Raw genomic sequence first — 24419 nt, 5'->3', positions numbered from 1 at the left:
GAAGCCTGTTTTGTCATATGTTACCTCTGTATCCGCTCATTATGCTCTTTCAGGATCCTGCTTGTGTTGATTTATTGAATCCTTTCAAGTGTAGTTTGATGAGATGCTTGAAAGGGGGGAAATGATTTTAAAAAAAACCAAAAAACAAACTGAGAACGGAAACAAACAATGTTACTACTTCCCAACACATTTGTCCTGCTTGGATGAGTATAGAGCTATCTTTTGCATTGGGTTGTTGTGTGTTTTCCAGGCTGTCTGGCCATGTTCCAGTAGCATTCTCTCCTGATGTTTCACTTGCAACTATGGCAGGCATCCTCAGAGGTTGCAAGGTATGTTGGAAACTAGGACAGTATCCATGTCTCTGCAGCATAGAAGAAAAGTCAGGCATCACAGTAGATGTGATTTCCTGGTCCTTAGTTTTTCCAATTTCTATGTTTCTTGGAACAGTTTCTCCCCATAGAGATATTAAATATATTGTCGAAGGCTTTCATGGCCGGAATCACTGAGTTGTTGTGTGTTTTCCGGACTGTATGGCCATGTTCCAGAAGCATTCTCTGTTAGAAACTAGGATAGTTTCCAACAGACCTCACAACCTCTGGTGATGCCTGCCATAGATGCAGGTAAAACACCAGGAGAGAATGCTTCTGGAACATGGCCATGAAGCCTGGAAACACACAACAACCCAGTGATTCCAGCCATGAAAGTCTTAGACTGCCCTCTGTTTCTTTGCCTTCCAGAATTAATAACTTGGGTAAAACTTGCCCAGTCATGCCTCTGGATATTATGTCCATTAAGGGTAACTGAAAGCGAATCCAAGGGAGAGAACTTTAAAGAGACACACTTTCTGCAAGGAACTAAAATAATGTTGGCATATTTTTAAATACCCACCAGTGATAAAGTTTGTGGACCCAAGGATAAAAGACATGCCTGACAATAAGGATCACCTAGCAACCCTAAACAAAATCAACAACAACATCCTAAATGGCATTTTTGAATGTCAACATTTTTAACAAGAACAAGCATACAGTTTGGTGCCACTTTTGCCTTTCATGATTAGCTTCCAGTATGTGAATATTCAACATTTGTTTTGGAAATAGTTTTTTTATCTTCCAAGTTAAATAAACCATCTAAACTCAGTGTTGTGTAATGAAAGCAATAAATGGGAAAAGGAAGAACACAGAGAAGTTGTCTGTTCTTCATCATGGCATGTCTGGATGTTTGGTGAACTATTTAAGTCTGTCCTGAAAGAGAAATGAAAGATATTACTATATCCTCCATCAGTACCCCAAATTAATCTTGAAAAACATAACTCTTTGTGTTTGTTGCTATGTACCACTGTGTATAAGTGACCCTTCAATAACAGATTTGAGTTATTTTTTCCTAAGGAATAAGATCATTCATCTATGCCATTCAAGACAACCACAAGACAGTAGTTGAATGGTTTTTGCAACAACAAAAGACATGTGGTGTGGACAGATAAAAAACATGCTATGTACAACTACTATAAATAGCGGATAATACTGCATTCTTGTCCTTCTTTCAAGTGTAATGTGCTGTAATCCATAAATTTCACAGCAGATACCACTGTGTTCATTAGAGTTACTCCCTATCTAATGTGCCCAGGATTGGAATATAATAATAATAATAATAATAATAATAATAATAATAACAACAACAACAACAACAACAACTTGATTTTTATACCATGCCTCCATCTCCCCGAAAGGACTTGGAGCGGCTTACACGGGACCAAGCCCAATCAACACAGTTAAAAGTATAACTCAATAAAATACAATACGAAATACGACGACAACATTATAACAATATTACAATATATAAAAACAGGCATCAAATCCAACAACCAAAATGCAATTCATTTCTCGTAATGGGTGGGCAGACTGGTGCAACAACAATTCAAAGAATGGGGCTGGTAACTAAAGTGCATCAAATGGAATCAAAATACGAGTTTGCTTATATCATATAATTGTACAAATTCTTATTTGTAAACAACCAAGCTCACACAAATATTACTTCAGTGTTCTTTAGAGCATCTTGTAATACCAGTACTGTGACCTTCATATTTCCGTTGAGGAGGCTGAATGCATTGTCCTCCTTCAAACAAAAAAGATGAAATTTTAACTGAAGATATTCCAGTATACATCTTGCTCTCAGGGCTCATCTACACTGCCTATTTGTGTTAGTTCAGCATCGGTTTGACCGAAACTGGTGTCACTACGTGGATGATTAGATTTCTATTTCTAGAACATGATCAAATCCAGGGTGGTGATTGAATTAACCAGGGAAAGGGACCTCAGATCAGTTCCAGAATCTGCAGTATCCATGACTTGACTCTTAAGGAGAATTTTTTTTGCAGACAGAAGCATATCTCAGCTCTTTGGAATTGAGCTCTTTGGAAGTGATCACAACAATATTACTTTGCTGCAGTGTGACTTGGGGACCATTTGCTTAACTATGAAACTCAAACCAGTTATCAGTGAAACCAAAGAATTTCCATTAACATTCTCCATGTCCTGCAGGGAAATGGTCTATATCTACAACATTGTGGAACAGTGAAGCCTTTCACAGTTGCAATTCCAAGCACAACACAACCGGATACAAAGGCTCCACTAACATCCTGCGGTTTCTGGAAGTGTTCCATTGGAACCTAAAATGAAACTGGCATTTCCTGTCCTTTTGAAGATGACATTTTTGTAATGCATGAAAAAAATCACCCCTTTGTATCTTTACAAAACAATTTCATTTACGAGATTCATACTTTGTTACAAATTGTGAGTCTGGGCAAAATATCAGTCCTGAACTACTTCTGGGTCAAGATATAAATAAAGTTTTATTATCTATAATTATCATCATCATCATCATAATCACCAGCCATTTCAGGCTCCTTCTACACTGCCATATAATCCAGATTATCAAAGTAGGTAATCACTATCTGCTTTGAACTGGATTTTATGAATCTACACTGCCATATAATCCAGTTCTAAGCAGATAATGTGGATTTTATATGCTAGTGCAGAATGTGCCGTAGTCTCTCTAACTCAGTGGTTTCCAACCTTTTTTTGACCAGAGATCACTTTGACTCTCCAACATTTGCACCAAAAAATTACGAATCTGAAAGATTAAGCTTTCTTCCACCTTTTTAAAAACTTCCTATTTCCATCAAGTAAAAACTTACATTTCATTCCTTATATGCGCACCCCATTTAACAAATAATGCTCACCTACCCATGACATTTAAAATAACTTGGGAATATGGACTTGTCCAAGTTTCAGCAGCCAGAATTTGTCTGCTGTCTAAACCAGATGGGGTACCAAGATGAGAGGTACAGCAAGTATCTTGCTTGTTGTTGTTCAGCGTGTCTCTAGTGACCTTTGAGGGTCTAAATACCCTAAAGGCACCTGATCTTATCTTATCTTGGAAGCTAAGCAGGTCAATACATGAATGGGAGACCACCAGGTGCAATAGGTTATCTTTCAAAGGAAGGGACTGGCAAAAGCACCTCTGACTATTCCTTGTCCTATAAAATTCATGGGGTAGCTATGAATTGACAGGCAACCTGAAGGCACATATACAGTAAGCTGTAAGAAGTGGAAGGGTCTTTAATACCATTTTCTAAAGTTCTTCATTGGAGACCCCGGGGGCACAATGGGCTGAACTGCTGAGCTGCTGAACTTGCTTACCGAAAGGTTGCAGGTTTGAATCCAGGGAGCAGCATGAGCTCCTGCTGTTGGCCCCAGCTTCTGCCAACCTAGCAGTTCGAAAACATGCAAATATGAATAGATCAATAGGTACCGCTCCAGCAAGAAGGTAACGGCACTCCGTGCAGTCATGCCGGCCACATGCCCTTATTTATTTGTTTGTTTGTTCGTTTACGTCATTTTTTCCCTGCCTATTTCAGCCTGAAGGCGACTCAGAACTGGCAAATTAAATGCCATACACACACATACACACACACATACACACACACACATACATATCTCAGTTAAAAACAATTAAATCATAAATACATATAAAAACCATAGAAACAATGAAACTATATAAATCTATAAAACCAATGTCTTGGAGGTGTCTATGAACAATGCCAGCTCTTTGGCTTAGAAATGGAGATAAGCACCAACCCCCAGAGTCGGACACAACTGGACTTAATGTCAGGAGAAAATCTTTACCTTTACCTTCAAATTCTTTATTAGTTTGGGTATAATGGGTATAATTTTAAAAATGAACCTCAATTAAGTAACTTTTCTTTTTTTCCCTTTCTTATATTATGTCATTCATGTCAGATTTAAAAACAACAGTAGCATAACAGGGCCTTCTTTGAGGCAAGCAGGAACATGAGTTGGTAACACCTGGGTTCATAAAGTGCTCCATTCCTATGTTGCTATTTACTTTCGAACTGGCTTTGCAGATCACAACATATAATGCAATTTTGCTTCTAGTCTTAGTTTTAGGGCATAATTGGTCAGTTGAATGTTGCCATTTCAGCACAGCTGAATCATCCAAGTCCTAGACTCATTTTTGCTCACATGTTCAGTAAAATTGGACTTGTTTCTGCTTGCGTATGTTAAGTGACCTAATTGATAACTGATAATTTATGATGCCCCAATTTCACTGAATACATGAGCAGAAATAAGTTTGGAGCAGTTCAGCATATAGCATTAAAACAGTGGCACAATAGGTTAAACCCTTGTGGTAGCTGAACTGCTGACCTAAAGGCCGGTCGTTCGAATCCGCGAGACAAGGTGAGCTCATGTCTGTCAGCTCCAGCTTTCCAAGACGGAAACATGAGAAAAGCCTCCCACAGGATGGTAACATATCTGTGTGTCCCCTGGGCAAGGTCTCACAGGTGGCCAATTCTCTCACACCAGAAATGACTTGCAGTTTCTCAAGCCGTTTCTGACATGGAAAAAAAATTAAAACAGCCATGCTGTAATGTCCTAGTTCCATTTAAGGGTTAGGGTTAGAGTTAGGGGAATAATGGAGCTGTCATTTAACAAAACCTGAGGCCAACCAAATATTTGAGACCAAGTTATATTTTGTTATCATGAGGACATGCCCATGACCATGAAATTAGTTTCACTGCCTAGGATTTGTCCTTTGTACTATTGCCTAGAACAGGGGTCCTCAAACTAAGGCCCGGGGGCCAGATACGGCCCTCCAAGGTCATTTACCTGGCTCTCGCTCAGGGTCAACCTAAGTCTGAAACTACTTGAAAGCACACAACAACAGCAACAATTCAATCTCATCAGCCAAAAGCAGGCCCACACTTCCCACTGAAATACTAATAAGTTTATATTTGTTAAAATTGTTCTTCGTTTATTGTATTGTTTTTAAGTGGGTTTTTTTTTTTTGCACTACAAATAAGATATGTGCAGTGTGGATAGGAATTCATTCATGTTTTTTTCAAATTATAATATGGCCCTCCAACAGTTTGAGGGGCTGTGACCTTGCCCTCTGTTTAAAAGTTTGAGGACCCCTGTCCTAGAATCTCGGAAATGAGTGGGGCAGACAGGACTCTGTCAGAGGTGATGCATGGCTCTGGGAAACCTTTCTAGTTGGAATCCATCTTCTTTAAGCCACTTCCAAAAGAAGTTGAAGGCATGCCTGTTTTGGCAAGTTTGATTATTAGAATTAAGGGAAATCTACCAATTGACTGGGCAAAATGGTTAAAATGAAAATTTAACAGGAACATTGAACCATGGTGAATTTATGGAAAGATAAGATAATGTTTTTAATTTGAAACTACAAGTCAGGGTGAGCTCCCAATTGTCAGCCCTCGCTTCTGCCAATCTAGCAGTTTGAAAGCATGTAATGCAAGTAAATCAATAGCTGCTGCCTTGGCAAGAAGGAAAAAGGGTGCCCCATGCAGATAGGGTAAATAAATAAATTAGCTACCTATATTTATTTCAATGAGATATCATGAGGCTCTTTATCTACCTCCAATTTTAAAGGTCAGAATATGTGCAAGAATGATCTCTGGCTAAGTTGTATTATGTGAAAGTAATTTACTTCCATTTCACAGTCCTGGGAATTTTTTGATTTCCCAGCTTCTGAGTGCACATATTTGAATTTCCCAGAGGGTCTCAGCAGGTCTGAATTCCTTTGCGCCTTGGGAACGCTGCTCAGTGGGTCGTGGGCTACTTCAAGATTAAAGAGAGGGAGAAAGGAAGGCAAAGGCCCCAGATCTTGAAATAAAGTTTTCCTAACTGCAACCCATGGGAAATTAGTACTTTAAAGTAGTTTGCTATGTAAATCATTAGAAACACCAAAAAGGAAACTCATTCCCATGGATGTTACAAATCATTGCTGGAATCTTGCATTAGCTGCTTAGTTAAGTGTACTAAGCAGACTTAAATATAAGTTATATATACTTATTCAAGTAGCCAGTATAGGCTTCCTACCAATTTTTTATAACTTTAACCTTACTATTGTTGTTGTATTCCTTCAAATGATTGATAACCTGTCATGACTCTAAGGCTATCCTATCATAGGGCTTTCTGAGGCTTTTTTAAATTGTGTCAGAAGCGGCTTGAGAAACTGCAAGTCACTTCTGGTGCGAGAGAATTGGCCGTCTGCAGAGACATTGCTCCATCCTATGGGAGGCTTCGCTCATATTTCTGCATGGGAAACTGGAGCTGACCAAGGGAGCTCATCCCATCTTGCATATTCGAACCGCCGAACTTCACTCTGAGGCTAAGAGTGTGTAACTTGATTACAGCTACCCATGTCCCTTCTGTACTGCCATATAACAAAGGTAAAGGTTTCTCCTTGACATTAATTGTAGTCATGTCCAACTCTGGGGGTTGGTGCTCATCTCCATTTCTAAGCCGAAGAGCTGGCATTGTCCGTAGATGCCTCCAAGATGACAGTGCTCCATGCATGGCGGCATGGAGCACTGTCATCTTCCCACAGAAGCAGTACCTATTGATCTACTCACATTTCCATCTTTTTGAACTACTAGGTTGGCAGAAGCTGGGGCTAACAGCAGGAGCTCACCCAGCTCTCTGGATTCAAACCACCAATCTTATGGTCAGCAAGTTCAGCAGCTTAGTTATTTAACCCGCTGCGTCACTGGGGCTCCATATAAAATCTGCCATATAAAATCCAGATTATCTGCTTTGAGCTGGATTATATGGCAGTGTAAACTCATATACTGGTAAATCTTGCAGTTCAAAGCAGATAATGTGGATTATCTGCTTTGATAATCTGGATTATATGGTAATGTAGAAGGGGCCCCAGTGGAATTTCAAGGCCAAGTGGGGATTTGAACCCTGTTGCAACTATCAAAGGTTGTGTCCCATATTTCAGGCAAAGAAACTTTTCCAGGGGCTCTTTTACACTACACTGTTACAGTATTATGATTCCGTTTTCACTGCCATGGCTTAATTGTGCGGGATCCTAGTATTTACAGTTTCGTGAGGTGGTTAGACTTCTCACTCAAAGAGCTGTAGCGCCCCTCCAAACTGCAAATCTCACAATTCCATAGGATAGCAGCCAGGTAGATCAAGTGGACATAAAGTGCTACAAGTTGTCAAGTGTGAAAGGCCCCTATCCTTTCTACTTAATGCCTGTTGAGCAAGCAATGCCCTGAGATTGAACCAGGGACCTTAGCACGCCAGCAGGATATGATTTCACTGTGCTTTGTGGCCTTGTTTGTACAGCACTTAGATCTTTAGGGAAATATTCAAATAGAAAACAAATTTAGAAAAAACAGAGGCTCAAGCTGCTCATAAACATTTGTACACACAAATTCCAGCTGTGACCCTTGGATCTGAGCCAGCTTTCCCATGAGATAGAGCAGAACTTGGGAAAGTTATTTTTGTGGAATCTCTAAGCCAGCATGGCCATTGGCTATAGAGTTCTGGGAGTCAGAGTCCATAGTAAATAGTTTCCCCCAGCTCTGAAACAAAGGGTGTTTCTACATTGTAGAATTAATGCAGTTTGGCAACACTCTTAACTGCCATGGCTTGATGCTCTGGAATCATGGGAGTTGTGGTTTTACAAGATCTTTGGCCTTCCCTGCCAAAGAGTGCTTGGTGCTTCACCAAACTATAACTCACATGTATCCGTGTTGTTGTTTATTAGTTCAGTTGCTTCCGACTCTTCGTGACCTCATGGACCAGCCCACACCAGAGCTCCCTGTCTGCCGTCCCCACCCTCAGTTCCTTCAGAGTCAAGCCAGTCACTTCAAGGATACCATCCATTCATCTCGCTCTTAGTCGTCCCCTCTTCCTTTTTCTTTCCATTTCCCCCAGCATCATTGTCTTCTCCAAGCTTTCCTGTCTTCCCATGGTGTGGCCAAAGTACTTCACCTTTGCCTTTAATAACCTTCCCTCCAGTGAGCAGTCTCCATAGTATTGAGCAATGACAATTAAAGTGGTGTCTGTTCTGTGTTGGAGGAAAGTTCTGAGAGTGCCTTGGACCACGAGATCCAACCAGTCCATACTTCAGGAAATAAAGCCCAACTGCTCATTGAAGGGAATGATAATAGAGGCAAAGATGAAGTACTTTGGCCACATCATGAGGAGACAGGAAAGCCTAGAGAAGACAATGATGCTGGGGAAAATGGAAGGAAAAAGGAAGAGGGGCTGACCAAGGACAAGATGGATGGATGGCATCCTTGAAGTGACTGGCTTGACCTTGAAGGAGCTGGGAGTGGTGACGGCTGACAGGGAGCTCTGGCGTGGGCTGGTCCATGAGGTCACGAAGAGTTGTAAACGACTGAACAAATGAACAACAATAATAACAATAGTTCTGCCGTGTAGATGCACCAATGCGAGGCAGGTGCTTCAGGTCGTGGAGAGAGTAAAGAGCATGACTTGTGAGATAAAATCCATTAGGAGATTTTCTTATTGTGCCTCATTAGCCTTGCTGCTACAGAACAGAGTTGTGAATTGTGCACATGGTTATTGCTCGTATGCATTTTAGGGTGATGGAGTCACTTACTAGTATATATTTTTTCCAGAGACACCGCAGTGTCTTGGGCTAGGCCTATTCCAGTAGCACAGTAGCACAGAGCTATAACCCAAAAAGCTTACGAAATGGAGACAAGCACAGATGGACATCTCCAAGCCAGATCATATTATTTTTGTGTGTGAAAGTCTTGCCTATCTCATCTGGGTTTTTCCTCTGGGGCTGCCTGACTCATAGTTTTTGAATGCTTTGTGTTGGCATGGCTTCCTCTTAAAGGGAGTTATGGCTGACTTGAAAAGAGCTGTCTCTTCTCATGGCACACTCACTCACTCACTCTCTCTCACACACACACACATTTGTCCAGGGAGAAACTTCCTCCAGCCCTGAAACAGATCCCAGCAAAATAGTACAAAAGGTCACAACCTAATCAACTTCGGCTAAGCCAAAGAAAGACGCTCCCAAGTCTAGCCTGAGCTCTGAGCAAGTCGAATATTCTATGCTACATAAAATGTTGCTGCACCCCTTTAATATTACAGAGTGTTCTTCTTGTAAGACTTATATTTTGACCTGAGATTATGTTCATAAATTTTCATTTCCATGGTAACCTGGTGTGAGAATGTGCTCTGTTCCCTCCAAGGATAGAACATAAAAACAAAACAGATATCTTAGCGGGGAATTGCCATTTCTTTACTACTTAAATTTTCAAAGCCTTTTTATCCTGTGTACATAGATGTTTCTCAGTACAGTTTGATGTCATCATGGAGCAACAAAAATGTGTTTGTGAAGGGAGACAGTATCAGAGATTTGTCAATGACACTACAGTGGTTTACAAACAGGAAACAGCTGTTTCTCCTTGTTCTCAACTCTGTTAGGGCCCTTCCAGACAGCGTCAAAATGCAGGATAAATAAGTGAGGGGAAAAAATTGTGGCATCTTAAGGAGAATCCAGACCCAGAGATGTCAGTCCTGGTAAATGCTCCCCTGCTGTCCTGACACATTCATTTGTAGCGGATTTTAGAAATCTGCAAGATAGACAGAGGACATCTGGTGGAAGTTTACTTTTATTTTTTTTAATTGGCTCTCTGAGATGCACTAGACCTCATAAGCACTGGTGTGGATATCTGAATGTGCACACAAGCACCAACTGCCGGGGAGATTGTTATCTCCCTGGGGGAGATAGGGCGGGTTATAAATAAAGTTTTATTAGTATTTTATTATTATCTTGCCATTATTTTTCTTTACCTTCCTCCTGCCTTTAGGTTTGCCCTCTTGAACCCCACTTCCCTTTGGAGTCATTTGCCTACCATTCAAGTTCTGTTTAATTTCATAAACACCAGAAAAAAGGAGTGCTTGCAGAGAATTCTCATGAGAATTGCTTTCCAATTGTGCTTCCATTTAGCCACCTGCGTGTCTGTGGCACCATTTGTTTACAGCTCTCATCAACTGTTTTGAGATGTTAAAATGCGGACATGCGCTGAAGCAGTCTATATCAGCATATAGGAATTAAGTCACATGTTTTTCTTAGTTGCAGGGATATACAGTCATGCAAATATGCACATTTTTCAGCCCAAATCAGGTTTTAAACACGTGTTTCTGGATAGTTCGATCCAGTGCACATTTTTGGCAAATGTCATTTAGCCACATACACACTTTTAACTGGTTTGTTCCGCATTTTAGGGCCTGTGTAGAAGTGCCCTCAGTTAGACAGAGTTGACAGCTTCTACTGGAGACATGATATATATTTCCAGAGCACTAGTTGAGTCTTTTATTCCCTCTCTTGTGGCAGCCTCTCATATCTACTAGATGTCCCGTCCTGATGTTTTCCCAGCCTTTGACCTTGTCGAGTTCATTCTACTGTATAGATCAGTGGTTGGTCTTCCAGGTATTTTGGAGTTCAGCTCCCACAATAGAAACAACAGGTACGATAGCTGAGATTTCTGGGAGTTGAAGTCCAAAAACACCTGGAGGACCAAGGTTTGGGAACCACAGGTGTAGACAAACCTAGAGTAATGCTTTTGGCCAACCCTCTCCCCATGCCTGAGCACAAGAAGGTTCTCATGTGTCAATATGGACATTAAAGTGAGATTTGGGATAGGTATGCCTACCTTAACAGTCACTTCTCAGAGTTTTCTCAGATACACAATAGCAAATGGTCATTCAACAATCTAACATCTTTTGGTGCCTCATAGTAAAGTCTACATATATTTGAGTGGAAATCAGGTTCTCAGTCAAGTATTACTGAGCAGGCCGGGTTCCATTTCCTGTATGTGTTGCTTAGCCTTCTCTCTTCTTTCTAGGGCCATCTATTGTGACACCTCCTAAAGACATCTGGAACATCACTGGGGCCCAGATTTTCTTGAGTTGTGAGGTCATTGGAGTTCCAACCCCAGTGCTCACCTGGAACAAGGTGAGTGGCCTTTGGTGCACATTTTGAAAACAATCCACAAGGAAGCTCTATGCAACTCACCCCACAATGGATGGAAACATTGACAGATTACTGCTCCATTATCCTGTGGGAATCTGGTAGATATGAATGGGATCCATAAAATAACAGTCCAGAACTCCCTATTAATTTCATTTGAGTCTTGTGCAGAACATCTAGTAGATTGTGCTCTTTGCAGCAGCCCATTTTCTGCTAGCAGTAGCCTTATGTGTAATTATAACATTTTGGGAGATATAGAAGGAGGATTTAAGACATTAACCACATTTAAAAGTTATCACATAGTCATGGCAAATACAGAAGGGGAGAGCATTATAACAAAATGGGAATGCAAGAGGAGTGGACTGAAGTGTGTGCCAAGCAAAACAGTCCCTCTTAGCTCTGCAAGCATAACTTGCATTGCTAGACAGGGAAGCTCTTAACAACAGGCATTTGCAAAAAAGGAAAACGGTCTTCTCTGCAAAGATTAGGAATTATATAATCCACCTTTTGCCTTCTGGCATTTACGCCCCAGTCAGTTCTTGTTTCGTTTCTGGTTGTCTTCATAAAACAAGCCTTGGTTCACTTTACCATATTAGGCCTTTCTGGGGAAGAGGAGACAGTATTAAAACTCTGTGTGAGCTCATTCATGTTCAGAAAGTTTTGAAAATATTTAAAGACGTAAAGGATCTGGTGATATTACATGGTCCTATTTGTGCAGTCCTGTTGGAAGGAAGGAGGGACAGGGAAATTGCTGCTAAATTTTAACAGCCAGAATATGACAATAAATAACATTAGTGGCCTTGGTTTATTCTGTAGTGACTAAAAGCCAGAGGCTTGTGTTCAGACGTCCTTGGGTCCCAGCTTGCCTACCCTTGTTTTTGATTTCTCCTTAGTGACATCCAGCCTAATTTTCATGAGATAATCATTTTCTTTAAAAATAGGTTTGCAGATTGGAAGCACCTTTTAATGTATCTAATCCCCAGATGTCCTGATGTGGCAACAACAATCCCAATCAATCCTCTGCACAATTTTAACTCTTGCAGATGTAAATCCACTTACAAAGGCATAAGGTTCCATAAGGATTTTGGCCATTGGTTGTTGACTTCAAAATTTCTTATGGTATAGATGCAAGATCTGAAATGAATTTGGACCCTCATATGAGCCTCTTGGCTCCTAAGATCTGTATAGGGAATGTTTTTCTCCTTGCCCTGATGGACTGCCCTTCTCCCACAAAGCTGGGAAGATCTTGCATGTACCTGAACACTAGATCTAATAACAACAACAACAACAACAACAACATTACCACCTGCCAGCTGGAGAAGGCCACCTTACTGGGCTTTGCACGCATTATTCGCCGATACATCACACAGTCCTAGGCACTTGGGAAGTGTCTGACATGTGATCCAATGCTGTGGATTCATCTGTTGTGTTTCCAATAATAATAATAATAATAATAATAATAATAATAATAGATCTGGGATCCTGTAAGTAACATATTCTAGTGTAAATGACAATTGTGTCAGAGCAAGTACTTTTTGGGAATGCTGCCAAAGAAGCCCTGCTGTTTCCTAGATAGTTCTGATCCTTGGGAGTAGGCCTCATCTTTGTCAGGCTGCCAATTACTTTGAGAACAGAAGCAGAAGCCCTGTAAATGTATATTAGATATTGCTGTAGTCCTCCCTGTTGGCTCATGACATTGCTCAGATGGTGAGGGACAGAAGTTGACTTGCAATGCCAAAACTATCTCTCTACATCTCTCTTGTGGTCCCAAGCATCGTCTACAAAGTAGTATTTGACAAGTCTCTTTTAATGTATCACAAAAACATAATCAACCCATGCATAGGTGGGATCCAAAGATTTTTTTAAGTTCACAGAAGAAGCCTTTATTAGTCTAGTTGTTATCACTGCAAGACTTCAATATTTGAGGATATATTCATTGCTGGAGTGTGGTTGCCTGAAAGCATGAATGTGAGCATGAAAGCATGAATGTGAGCATGGATGTGAGTGAAAGCCATTAAATTACCTTACTTTTGGCATAGAATTTTATCGGTTCTCCAATTCTGGGGGGAAGATAACAGAGAATCTCTTTGAGGACCTAGCAAATTGCTCGAGAGACCATTCTCCTTGTCTGCGAGTAAGTGAAGTCATGGATATGGGTTCTTCTTGTATTTTACTTTCTGTGTTGGAAGTGACATTCTTGCTACACATCAGAAACTGATTATGAATCTCACCTGCTCCAAAACTGACTTTACTATGCAGCATTTTGAGGAGATGAAAATGTTAGTCAGGATCTTGAAACTGGTTCCATGAGTTGGGGGTGTCCTTGTCTCAACGTATAAGATTAACCTCTATGGATAACAGCATTAGGTAAAGGGAAATTAAGAAATAACTTCAAAAAACAACTCCCATCATTCCTAAATCCCTTTTCTTCATATACCAGATTTCAAGGGGGCAATATGGTGTCCAGAGAATGGAACTTCTTCCGGGGGATCGGGATAATTTAGCCATCCAGACTCGTGGTGGCCCTGAGAAACATGAAGTAACAGGGTGGGTGTTGGTAAGTAGCAGTTTTTTTGCTATCACGATTGAAGCAACTCTGTGTAATTTTGATTGGGCAGCAGGAAGAAAATCAGCTTTTTAGACTTCGGAACCAGCTGCGAAGTGATGCAGTAGGGGAATGAGATTCTGATCCCAAGTCTATGTCTACTGAATGGCATAAAAGTTTTAAAAAGTAAAGGTTTCCCCTTAACATTAAGTCTAGTCGAGTCTGATTCTGGGGGTTAGTGCTCATCTCCATTTCTAAGCCGAAGAACCAGCGATGTTTGTAGATACCTCCTAGGCATGACTGCATAGAGCCGCCCTGAGTCCCTTTGGGGAGATGTACAAATAAAGATTATTATTATTATTGCTATTTCCAACAAAAAATAATTCTGAGACCATGTTAAATGTTTGGAAGAATATCCTCCAGCAGCTTCCAAATATTTCCTACACAGTTACAAGGGGGGAAATAGGAAATACAACATACTGAGTAATCGTTTTAAGACATAGCTCTGTGCAGTGTTTCTTCCTACATCTCTCTAACTAATAAAAAAAATTATGTCAGAATGTTTTCTCCCCATAGTACAAACATATTGAAGATGTTCCCAAATCATCATATAAGAAGTAGATTGCTGTGGACTTGGATGTATGCTATCAGTAAGCCAACCATTAAACAAATACCAAGAACCTTTAGAAATAAAACTATTAACTATGGTTCTGCCTTGATAGATCTCACCCTTGAGCAATGATGATGCTGGAGAATACGAGTGCCATGCATCAAATTCTAAAGGAGAAGCCACAGCCTCCGCAAAAATTACTATTGTCAATTCCATAAATGAAATACCTACAAAAAAAGGTGGGTAGTCTGTGTTTGTGTTTTGTTGTGCTAGAAATGAAATGTAGACATTAGATGGGTCTGCTGACTTACAGCAATGTCACAATATCCTGAACCAAAAATCAGAAGGTTTGTGAACAAGAAAGCTTTTAATGGTTGTTCTTAATAGCAGATTGTGAATTGAAGGAATCTCTCATAGTAGACACATGAAAGATTCCTGAAAAAAGTGTAATTCATTGCTGTCCATGACTCTGGTGTTAACTAATTTAAGAAATAAGGTTGAACAGTGAAAGCCACCCATTGCATGGCTATCAGCCTCCTCCCAGGAGACTTCAAATCAAGGAAAAGCTTCATGAGAACCACCACTCCTCTTAATGTTCCCCAGCAACAGCAAGAGTATTCCTCTGGGCAGCTAAACCAGGAAATCCCAATTGGATGCCCCCCCCCCCCCCGAGGGTCTGCTTCCAGAGGCAAACCAAAAATGGGCAACTTGGAAGCCCCTGAACAGACTCAGAAGTGGAGTGGGCAGATGAAAAGACAACCAGGCAAAATGGCACTACCTAAAAGAATCTTCCACCTTGTACGACTGTGGAGCAGAACACACAACTCCCCATCTGCATGCTTGTTCGCAGTGTCCTGCGTCATGTACAGAGGAAGAGTTGTTGGAGGATACAGACAATGCAGTTGCTGTTGCACATTTTTGGTCAAAAGATATTTAGCCACTTGTGCTCCTTCTACTTTTATCAGTTTTATATTAATTTATGCAATGCTTTTGGTATGTTATAAATTTTGATACAAAATAAATAAGAAATGTCCCAGGGGAGAAGTGGGAAGTAGAGAAGTGGTTTCTCCCTATCTTGGTTGCAATACATCAGATCTTAGACTTCAGAAGAGGTGGCATGAGACGTATACAGATGGTGGCCTTGCTACAGGCCCAAGACTTCTTTGTCCCCAGTAACCCTAGAGCAGTGGTGGCAAACCTATGGCACACATGCCATAAGGGGCACGCAGCACCCTCTCATTGCATGTGTTCTATCACTCACCCCCCATTCACCATCCGCCTCAGTTGCCCACCCCCTGCTCACCCACCATTCACCTGCCCCCCTTGCCCATTCACTTGCCTGCCCGCTTGCTCGCTTGCCTGCCCCCCTGGGCTTGCCCTACCCACCCCCTGAGTGCCCAACCCCTCCCACCCCGGGTTTGGGCACTCTGTCTCTAAAAGGTTTGCCATCACTGCCCTAGAAAAATAATCTTGTTCTTGTAAATGCAATCCAAATATAATTTTGCATGAGGGATGCTTTACTGATACAGTCAACTCTCCCCATTTGCTGGGGTTAGAGGTGCAAAACCCCGTGAAAGTGTAAGAATCATGAATAAATGAATGGATGTTTTTTTTTTTTTTACTACAGAAAATATTATTTGTTTATTTATATTCTGCTCTATCTCCCTGAGGGAACTCAGAGCGGATGACAACATACACAGATAGGCAAACATTCTCTGCAGACTTTTGTGTTGACTCTATGGTCAGCACTTGCCAAAAGCTGACCATACAACTATGCTGGAAGACCCATAAAAGCCCAGAAAACTGTAGGAATCTACAAGACTTCCAGCAAACATTGATCATAGAGTTACTAGAGGATCTAGAGATTTCTGAAGAGGAATAATTGATTCTATAAAAGTGAAATGTTATCTCTTTCCCCAAATACAATTGAACTAATTATAGGGTGTCCTCAATTCTTTTGTGTGCATTTCAAGGAAAACAGAATCTTCAATTTATAATGCTGTCTTTTTTTCCCTCAGGTGACAGTGCTGAGCTCTGAAAAGTGAAGCTTATATATTGCACACAGAGAGGTAGAAGCTCTAATCGATGCCAAGGTTAAGTTTATCTTCTGGAAAATTGTTGTTCTTTCTTATTATTCATACCTCTCCATACACTAACTCCTTGAATATTTTTTTTTTGCTGAGTAACAATAAAATATTTGACAAGTGTATACATGACTGAAAAGCTTTTATTTCTATTTACAAAAACAAAATAGCGCACACATGGAACAATTGGAAAACCTTAACCACAAAGATATTCAGATTTGAAAAAAAAACATTTAAAAGAGAAGCATGTGCCTAAAAAACTTGGGTAAAAACTACATTGTGGCTAAGAAATGGAGGAACTTCCCAAAGGCTACACACTCATCATTCGAGGTGCAATACTCATGGACATCAGCTCTTGGAAGAGGAGCTTACAGGCGTACGGCATTCTCACCAGAGAAATCTGAAAAGGAAAAGTTGACAAATATTACTATTTTTTTTACTTAGTTAAAAATATTTTAATATGACCCTTTAGTTTAGACTCAAGACAACTCACACAATGAGTAAACACAGCGAGCAAAAACTAATATTAACAGACAACAACAAAAGTAATATAGTGATCAGTTCTGGCAGGACCAGTAAAGCCATCAAATTAAAACCAGCTTCACTGACATGATAAGTTGTGGGAAATGAAAAAGATCTTTCTTTAGCATCAGCAGAATGACAACAATAGTGACACTGGTGAGGCATGTCATCTATCTATCTATCTATCTATCTATCTATCTATCTATATATATACACACACACACACACGCGCGCGCGCCACAACTGAGAAAATCGTCTCGACAGTCAAAGTTTTCAGGATTAATAGTCAGAAAAGGGCTTCCGTTGGAGTAGGTTATGGTTTTGAGGGGTTTATGTGGTGTATGGATGCATTTTATTAGAGACTCTGTAGCAATTTAGTACTTTCAAACAGCTCACCTTAAAATGAGTCCTTATTCCAGGCATTATGTAGTTTAAACTGGAACTGACCAGTTTCTCTCTCATACCAAATCAATACATCTGCTTCCTGACATAGATATGATTTGAATGAGAGGCATCCATACCGTTACCCATTAAGTAAGCCCATCTGTATCAAGTTTATATAGGGTGGACTGCAAAGGCGTTTTAATATTTAATAACTCCTTAATTACATGTTTTAATTTACAATATCATAGCATCAAATACAGCATATACAGAATTACATAAAAAATACACCCCCCCCCCCCAAAAAAAGTTATTAAAACATCAGGCACCTTTGTGACTTGTTAGTAAAGAGTACAAAATAAAAAAAAAACTCCATTGTTTTATTTTTTTGAATTTGGCCTAGTAATGTAAGTGATAACACAAAGTCTTTAAAAGTCAACATGCTCTAGTGCAGTGGTTCTTAACCTGTGGGTCTCCAAGTGTTTACCAGCTGTTAGGATTTCTGGGAGTTGAAGGCCAAAATATCTGAGGACTCACAGGTTGAGAACCACTGCTCTAGTGAATTGTGTGCCGGATTAATAGTTCAGGAGACTCAAGTTTGAATTCCAACTCATGTAATTGATTACTATGACTCTGGGTGATTTTGCGCAGTCACATTCTCTCAGTCCTGTGAAGGGCAATGGTAAACCCCTTCTGAACAAGTCATGGAAAGAAAACCCCATGACAGAGTCACAATAAGTCAAAAATTACTTGAAGGAACAAAACAATACGTAATCCTTTACATGTGAGAGCATTCAAGATGCGTTTATAGAATCACAGAATCATAGAGTTGGAAGAGACCTCATAGGCCATTCAGTCCAACACCCTGTCAACAAGGAGGAAAATCACATTCAAAGCATTCAAAGTTTGTTTTATTTCAGTACATCTGCCTAAAAGCTGCACAGGATCCCTCCTCCATATTTCACGGAGCTGTGCTAATAATTGATAGCTTACTCAACAGACATTTTATGGTAATAATAATAATAATAATCCTTTATTTGTACCCCGCTACCATCTCCTCAGTGCGGCTTACAAGAGGCTGAGCCCAAAGTACATCATTAGCAAAAACACAACAGACAACAATACAATGCAACAATAAATAAGCAAACAATAAAACAATAACGAAAGGGTGACACTGTTAAAAACCTGTGGCAGGGCCAAATGAAATAGTTAAAATTCTAAAAATTCTGGGCATGTCCAGGTGAGGTAGAGCAGATATTTTGGGAATAGAAGGATGTGCAGACAATTCTAACTCTCTCTCATAAAGTGCATTAGGGACAATTGCTTGGGATTCCTTAATCTGGGAAGGCACACTGGAACATCCATGTTTTCAAGCTCCTTCTGAAGACTGCCAGCGATGGGGCTTGCCTGATGTCCTTGGGGAGGGAGTTACAGAGTCGTGGGGCCACCACCGAGAAGGCCCTGTCCCTCGTTCCCACCAATCGCGCTTGCGATGCTGGTGGGATCGTGAGCAGGGCCTCACCAGATGAACGAAGGGATCGTGGTACAGAAAAAGTTGAAAACCCTGGACACATAGGTCATTTTTCTCTAGCCACGTTAAAGCTTTCAAACTCAAAATGTATACAATTTAAGGAAACCAAATGGATCCGTGTGTAAATAATAAATATAAATGCATAACGGATAAGGTGAGAGTCACTCAGGAAAGTTTGAAAGAATAAATTGATTTTGCAATATATTTTTGAAGAAAAAAGAGATCAAGCCACATCAGAGAGTCAGACTGAGATGATAATCAAAAGGGGATCAAGTAGTGCAGCACAGGTCCCTTCTACACTGCTTTATAATCCAGATGATCAAAGCAGATAATCCACATCATCCACTTTGAACTGGATTACATGAGTCTACACGCCACAGAAAATGCTAAGAGGAAAACTAGAAACGGCACCTTTATCAACTTTTTACAAACCTGTGTCTTATTCCGGCAGCCCCTGCACTCATATGTGTGCGTCCTGGTATTTGCAATTGCCATTAAGCCACAGAGGTTGCACACGTGAACCTGATATGGGTCTGATGCTTCAAACAACCTTTCCCTTAGGAACTGGGCTGCTCCATGAGCAATCTGGCAATCTCGTTCCATTTCTCCAAAACGGAGGCCACCGTCACTGAGAAAAAGAAAATACATATGATTCCATTTTTTTTTCCAAACTGGAAGGTGACCAATGTACCTCACATTCCCCAATATTGTAAGAAGCTACTGGAGCAAAATTCATGGTAGATGCAATAAATGCTTTTTTTTTTTTTTTTTACAAAACACCTGAAAGGTCCCATAGGAGCATCTCTTTTTTTTTCTGTCAGGAGCGACTTGAGAAACTGCAAGTCACTTCAGTTGTGAGAGAATTGGCTGTCTGCAAGGACATTGCCCAGGGGACACCCGGATGTTCTACCATCCTGTGGGAGGCTTCTCTCATGTCTCCGCATGAGAAGCTGGAGCTGACAGACAGGAGCTCACCCCGCTCCCTGGATTCAACCCACTGACCTTTTAGTCAGCAGTCCTGCTGGCACAACAGTTTAACCCATTGCGCCACTGGATTACTTGTTCTCAATATAAACATTCTCAATATAAAATGCGGATCACAGCATGAATGGAAATCAGAAGGGGTGCTCTTTGTAAAAGTTTTACAACCAATTTGTTTTGGCATGTAAGCCATAATTTTTAAAAACACATGAAGATCCAGTTTCTTAAGGATTTCTGTTTGTAATGTCATTTTTACTGCAATTTATATATGGAAAATGTGAGGAAAAGCACAAGCAAAGCCCATGAGAAAATCTGAGACATCAAAAGATTTCAAGAGGAATGAAGTTTCAGTGCCCAATGATGTATTTTTTTCTTGCACCTGTGGCAAACTAAAAGCAAATAAACATGATTGAATCTTATTTCATACCGTGATCGACCTTCCATAGGTTGCCTGTTGAGGATCTGGATTGGCCCCCTGGCACGAGAATGAATCTTATCATCTACCATGTGTTTCAACCTCTGGTAATAAGTAGGACCGATAAAAATCTGCGATGTAATTTTGCGACCTGTGAAGCCATTGTACAAAACCTAAAGAAAATGAAATATGGAGTGAACGCTCAAATGGTAGAGAAAAATCTGAGGAAAGAAAGGGCAAAGTCAGGCATGTAATTGCTAGTGAGATCAGCACATACCTCGTTTCCTCTCAGATGGTAGCCATAATCAGAGAGCAAATTTGAAATCTTCTGCACATTGACCGCGTCATTGAAAGGTGTGGCATCACCTATTTCTCCCTTGTTTGCAGACACCTAAAAGTGGAAGTAAGGATATTACTTTTACTGAATAGGACCATTATCTAGAAGAGAAAAAAGAGCAAAACAGAATTCTGGTATCTTGCTGCTACTGCAATAATTAATTAGAGTTGTAAAAAGTAGATGGACACAGTAGATCGTTGGATTAAGGCAGTGGTTCTCAACCTTTCTAATGCCGTGACCCCTAAATACAGTTCCTCATGTTGTTGCTACTCTTACTACTGTTATGAATTGTAATGTAAACATCTGAAATGCAGAATGTATTTTATTGTTACAAATTGAACATACTTAAAGCATAGTGATTCATCACACACAAAAAATATGCTTTGGAGAGTATGGACAACGGATGATGGGATTTGCAATACCTTCAACTGATTCAGCTCTGACTTCCACATACCACTGATGCCTGTACCCAAATTAGCTCTGAATCGTGGCCTTAGCGCTATACCACAAAGTAAACACAGTCCAACTACAAAGTCGTTACCTGCCTCACAAAGGCTACTTATGCTGAATTCAGGTTCAAGCATTAATTTTTTGTGCATAATTCAGTCTTTCACAGTGGTTAACAAAGTGCTCCCACCCTGGAAGCTCACAAACAGGGTAAGATGGGGGCCACCTCATCTCCAAGCAGCCACAGGTTCTTACCTTCCCTTGCAGACATTCAATCAAGTGACCAATTGTCATACGTGAAGGGATAGCATGGGGATTGATGATAATATCAGGGGTGATTCCCTCACAGGTGAAGGGCATATCCTAGACAAAACAAAGGAAGATGGCGGTCATGCTTCCTATCTTCAAAAGAAGAGCAACAAAACGGATCATGAAGCTTACAATCATGTCTGTTTTTTAACACAGTATGCACAATGTCACTGGGCAAGCTGAAAAAATATGTTTTGTTCCAGAAGGTGTTTGATCCTTTTTGAATTTCCTCTGTGTGTTACATGAAATTCTGTTTCCAGTGTTCTCTGCTTTTCCTGTATTTGTAAACACTGCTCATGATGCTGTGAATCTGATCCAGAGATTTTCAGTTAGCTGAGAATTTAACATTTAATAAGGTCTGACTAGGCTAACAGCATATTAAGCTTTAGAGTGTATTTTTAATACATTGGTTTCAAGTACATTTCCAGATCCAATTTATCTCAGAGCTTCCAACGTGAACATTAGGAAGAACTTCTGAACTGTGAGAGCTGTTCAGCAGTGGAACTCTCTGCCCCGGAGTGTGATGGAAGCTCCCTCTTTGGAGATTTTTAAACAGAGGCTGGATGGCCATTTGTCAGGTATGCTTTGAATGCAATTTTCCTGCTTCTTAGCAGGGGGTTGGACTGGATGGCTCACGAGGTCTCTTCCAACTCTATGATTCTAAGTGTCTTAAGTTTAATCCCATTACAACGTGGTATCCTTTTGTGTGATCCTTCCTCTCTTCAAGATCCTGCTCTGAGCAAAGTGGCAATTGGGGGCAGGACTTTCTTAGTAGTGTCACACTTGCAGAAAGAAAAGCCGCACAAAGCCATTTCGATTGGGCAACTCTGGAAGGCTTACAAGGATCAACCGACCCTGAGGGCTGATCACCACCACTCACTATCCTTAGTACAAATGAAGGCAATCAATGTATCTATCTTCTATGAATATAATAAAAGTCAAAATATGTAAGTATGTATCTATTTTCCAAGATGGCTCCCACATCCAGAGAGCGACATGACTCCCACCGACTTGGCACACAAACCCAACATGACCAGCTTTAAATATTGGCAGGGGTTGGAGAAAATGAAAGAGGATTCTGGGAGTTGTATTTCCCCTCAAATCCAGAGAGCCCTGTGAACCCCACCAATGATGGACCTGAACCAAATTTGGCACACCCACCCACCATGGCCAACAGCTGGTGAGGTTTGGGGGAATTGACCCAGGTGATGGGAGTTGTAGTTCACTCATATCCTTATTATAGTCATGTGCATTTGGGCCAAAAGGCATACCATTTTCATCTGACCCCTCATTTCGTTTACCAGAAAGTTACCCAAAAAGGGATGGGTATTTTCTATTTCATTCAGCCCATTGGCTACAATGGGAAATTTTAAAAGCCCTTCTGCACGAAACCTACCTCACTTGTAGATCCCATTTACAACTATTTCAAAACAATTCACCAATCTACTGATTTTTAAAGAATTATTTTAAGTTTTAAACATAACATTTTTTAAAAATAGGACAAACCGCAAGAGAGGGTTCTGGGAATTGTAGTCGCCAGTTGTGTCCATTCTCAGCCAATCAGAGCATGGACACCACCAGGTGTGAAAAACTTCAGAGAGAGAAAAACTTCAACTTCAACCATGCTCCAAGAGGAACTTTCAATGGCCTCCCTAGGCTAGTGCCACTGGGAAAGTGAGTTCTAAGGGCCCCCTCTGGAAGAGGAGGGAATTTTCCAAGAAAAAAAGGAAAAGGCTTCTTCTGCTGGGGAGAGAAAAAGATGCCACAGATCCCGCTGCCTCAGGTATTTTGTGGGATTAACTCTTTAAAAAAAATCTCTCTGAATTTTTTTCATTGGTCTTTTAGTCTCTCTCTTCCTTTTTCTGTTTTTGGAAATTACACAAAAATGGCCCTCCAAAAACTACAAATCTTTTCATTAACAGTGATTCAGACCCAACTCTAATCCTTGTGCAGTTTGTAATGGGACCATTCACAACATCCAAAACCAAAAAAAATACTATTAAGCATTACAAAAGTCCAAACCTGGGCATCGCCAAGTATCTAAGCCAGACCTAAGTAAACAAAGAGCAATAAATCCAGAATAATTTTCTGAATATGATTCTCTTTCCTGTTATACAAACACAAATGGAGGTGTTTACCTCTTGTCTGTACTGGATACCACAGGTACCTTTCTGACCATGTCTGCTGGCAAACTTATCTCCAATTTGTGGGATTCTTACAGAGCGCACCTGCAGACACAAGAAGACAATCAGTTGTTCAGCCTCATTGCTGGCTTTATCTTCACTGACAGACTATGTATCCCTACCACGCTCACCTTAATTTTACAAAACTTGTATCCCTCCTGGTTCAAGGTAACCATGACTTGGTCAACAATGCCAGTTTCACTAGTGCGTAGGAAAGTGCTACAATCTCTTTTGGTATAACGACGATTCGTGCTTTCCAGTTCATCTTCATTCTCCGGCAACGTTACTGTCTTGCCAATGATTACGTCGTCCCCTGACACACGCACACCAGGTGCAATTAAGCCGTCATCATCTAGTTTGTCATAGATAGCATGCCTCATCCCTAAAGAAGGAAATCAGAGTGCCCAGATCAGTCCTGCATAATACTCAACCAACTAATCCCTTCAGAGGTTCAGAAATTCTCTATTTTGCTGTCATCTATTCATGTGCCCTACATTACAAACAGGGCAAACAGAATTTAGGTTGTTTAGAATGTTTCTCTATTACTTTTATTGACAATCAGCTAGGGACTACTTCAAAGTTTCCCATTATTTAAGAACTACTGAACTGCCATGAACCATATTAGAAATAACCTTGTGCCACAGATTTGTTCATGGGGCTCTCTGCCAACAGAACAGATTGAGTAGTGAAACTGTTCTCTGCAAGTTTATAAGAAATATAATTAT

The 24419-nt window shown here is 40.5% G+C and overlaps 2 protein-coding genes across 2 annotated transcripts in view; one reads left to right on the top strand and one right to left on the bottom strand.

The window, feature by feature from the left end:
• Positions 1–16713, top strand: part of IGFBP7 (insulin like growth factor binding protein 7) — a 29374-nt gene extending 12661 nt beyond the window's left edge. The window contains exons 2-5 of the mRNA XM_060762685.2: positions 11225–11334; positions 13790–13906; positions 14617–14743; positions 16523–16713. Of these exons, the coding sequence (XP_060618668.2) occupies positions 11225–11334; positions 13790–13906; positions 14617–14743; positions 16523–16542 (374 nt within the window). The 3' untranslated portion in view covers positions 16543–16713. The remainder of the gene's footprint in view (positions 1–11224; positions 11335–13789; positions 13907–14616; positions 14744–16522) is intronic.
• POLR2B (RNA polymerase II subunit B) overlaps positions 16714–24419 on the bottom strand; it is a 29741-nt gene continuing 22035 nt past the window's right edge. The window contains exons 19-25 of the mRNA XM_060762687.2: positions 23826–24076; positions 23650–23739; positions 21458–21565; positions 20696–20809; positions 20431–20591; positions 19455–19650; positions 16714–16988 (exon numbers count right to left, since the gene is read on the bottom strand). Coding sequence (XP_060618670.1) covers positions 16899–16988; positions 19455–19650; positions 20431–20591; positions 20696–20809; positions 21458–21565; positions 23650–23739; positions 23826–24076 — 1010 coding nt within the window. The 3' untranslated portion in view covers positions 16714–16898. The remainder of the gene's footprint in view (positions 16989–19454; positions 19651–20430; positions 20592–20695; positions 20810–21457; positions 21566–23649; positions 23740–23825; positions 24077–24419) is intronic.

This window comes from Anolis sagrei, chromosome 2 (assembly GCF_037176765.1).
Source record: "Anolis sagrei isolate rAnoSag1 chromosome 2, rAnoSag1.mat, whole genome shotgun sequence".
Taxonomy (NCBI): Eukaryota; Metazoa; Chordata; class Lepidosauria; order Squamata; family Dactyloidae; genus Anolis; species Anolis sagrei.
This window is presented reverse-complemented; position numbering and strand designations above follow the sequence as displayed.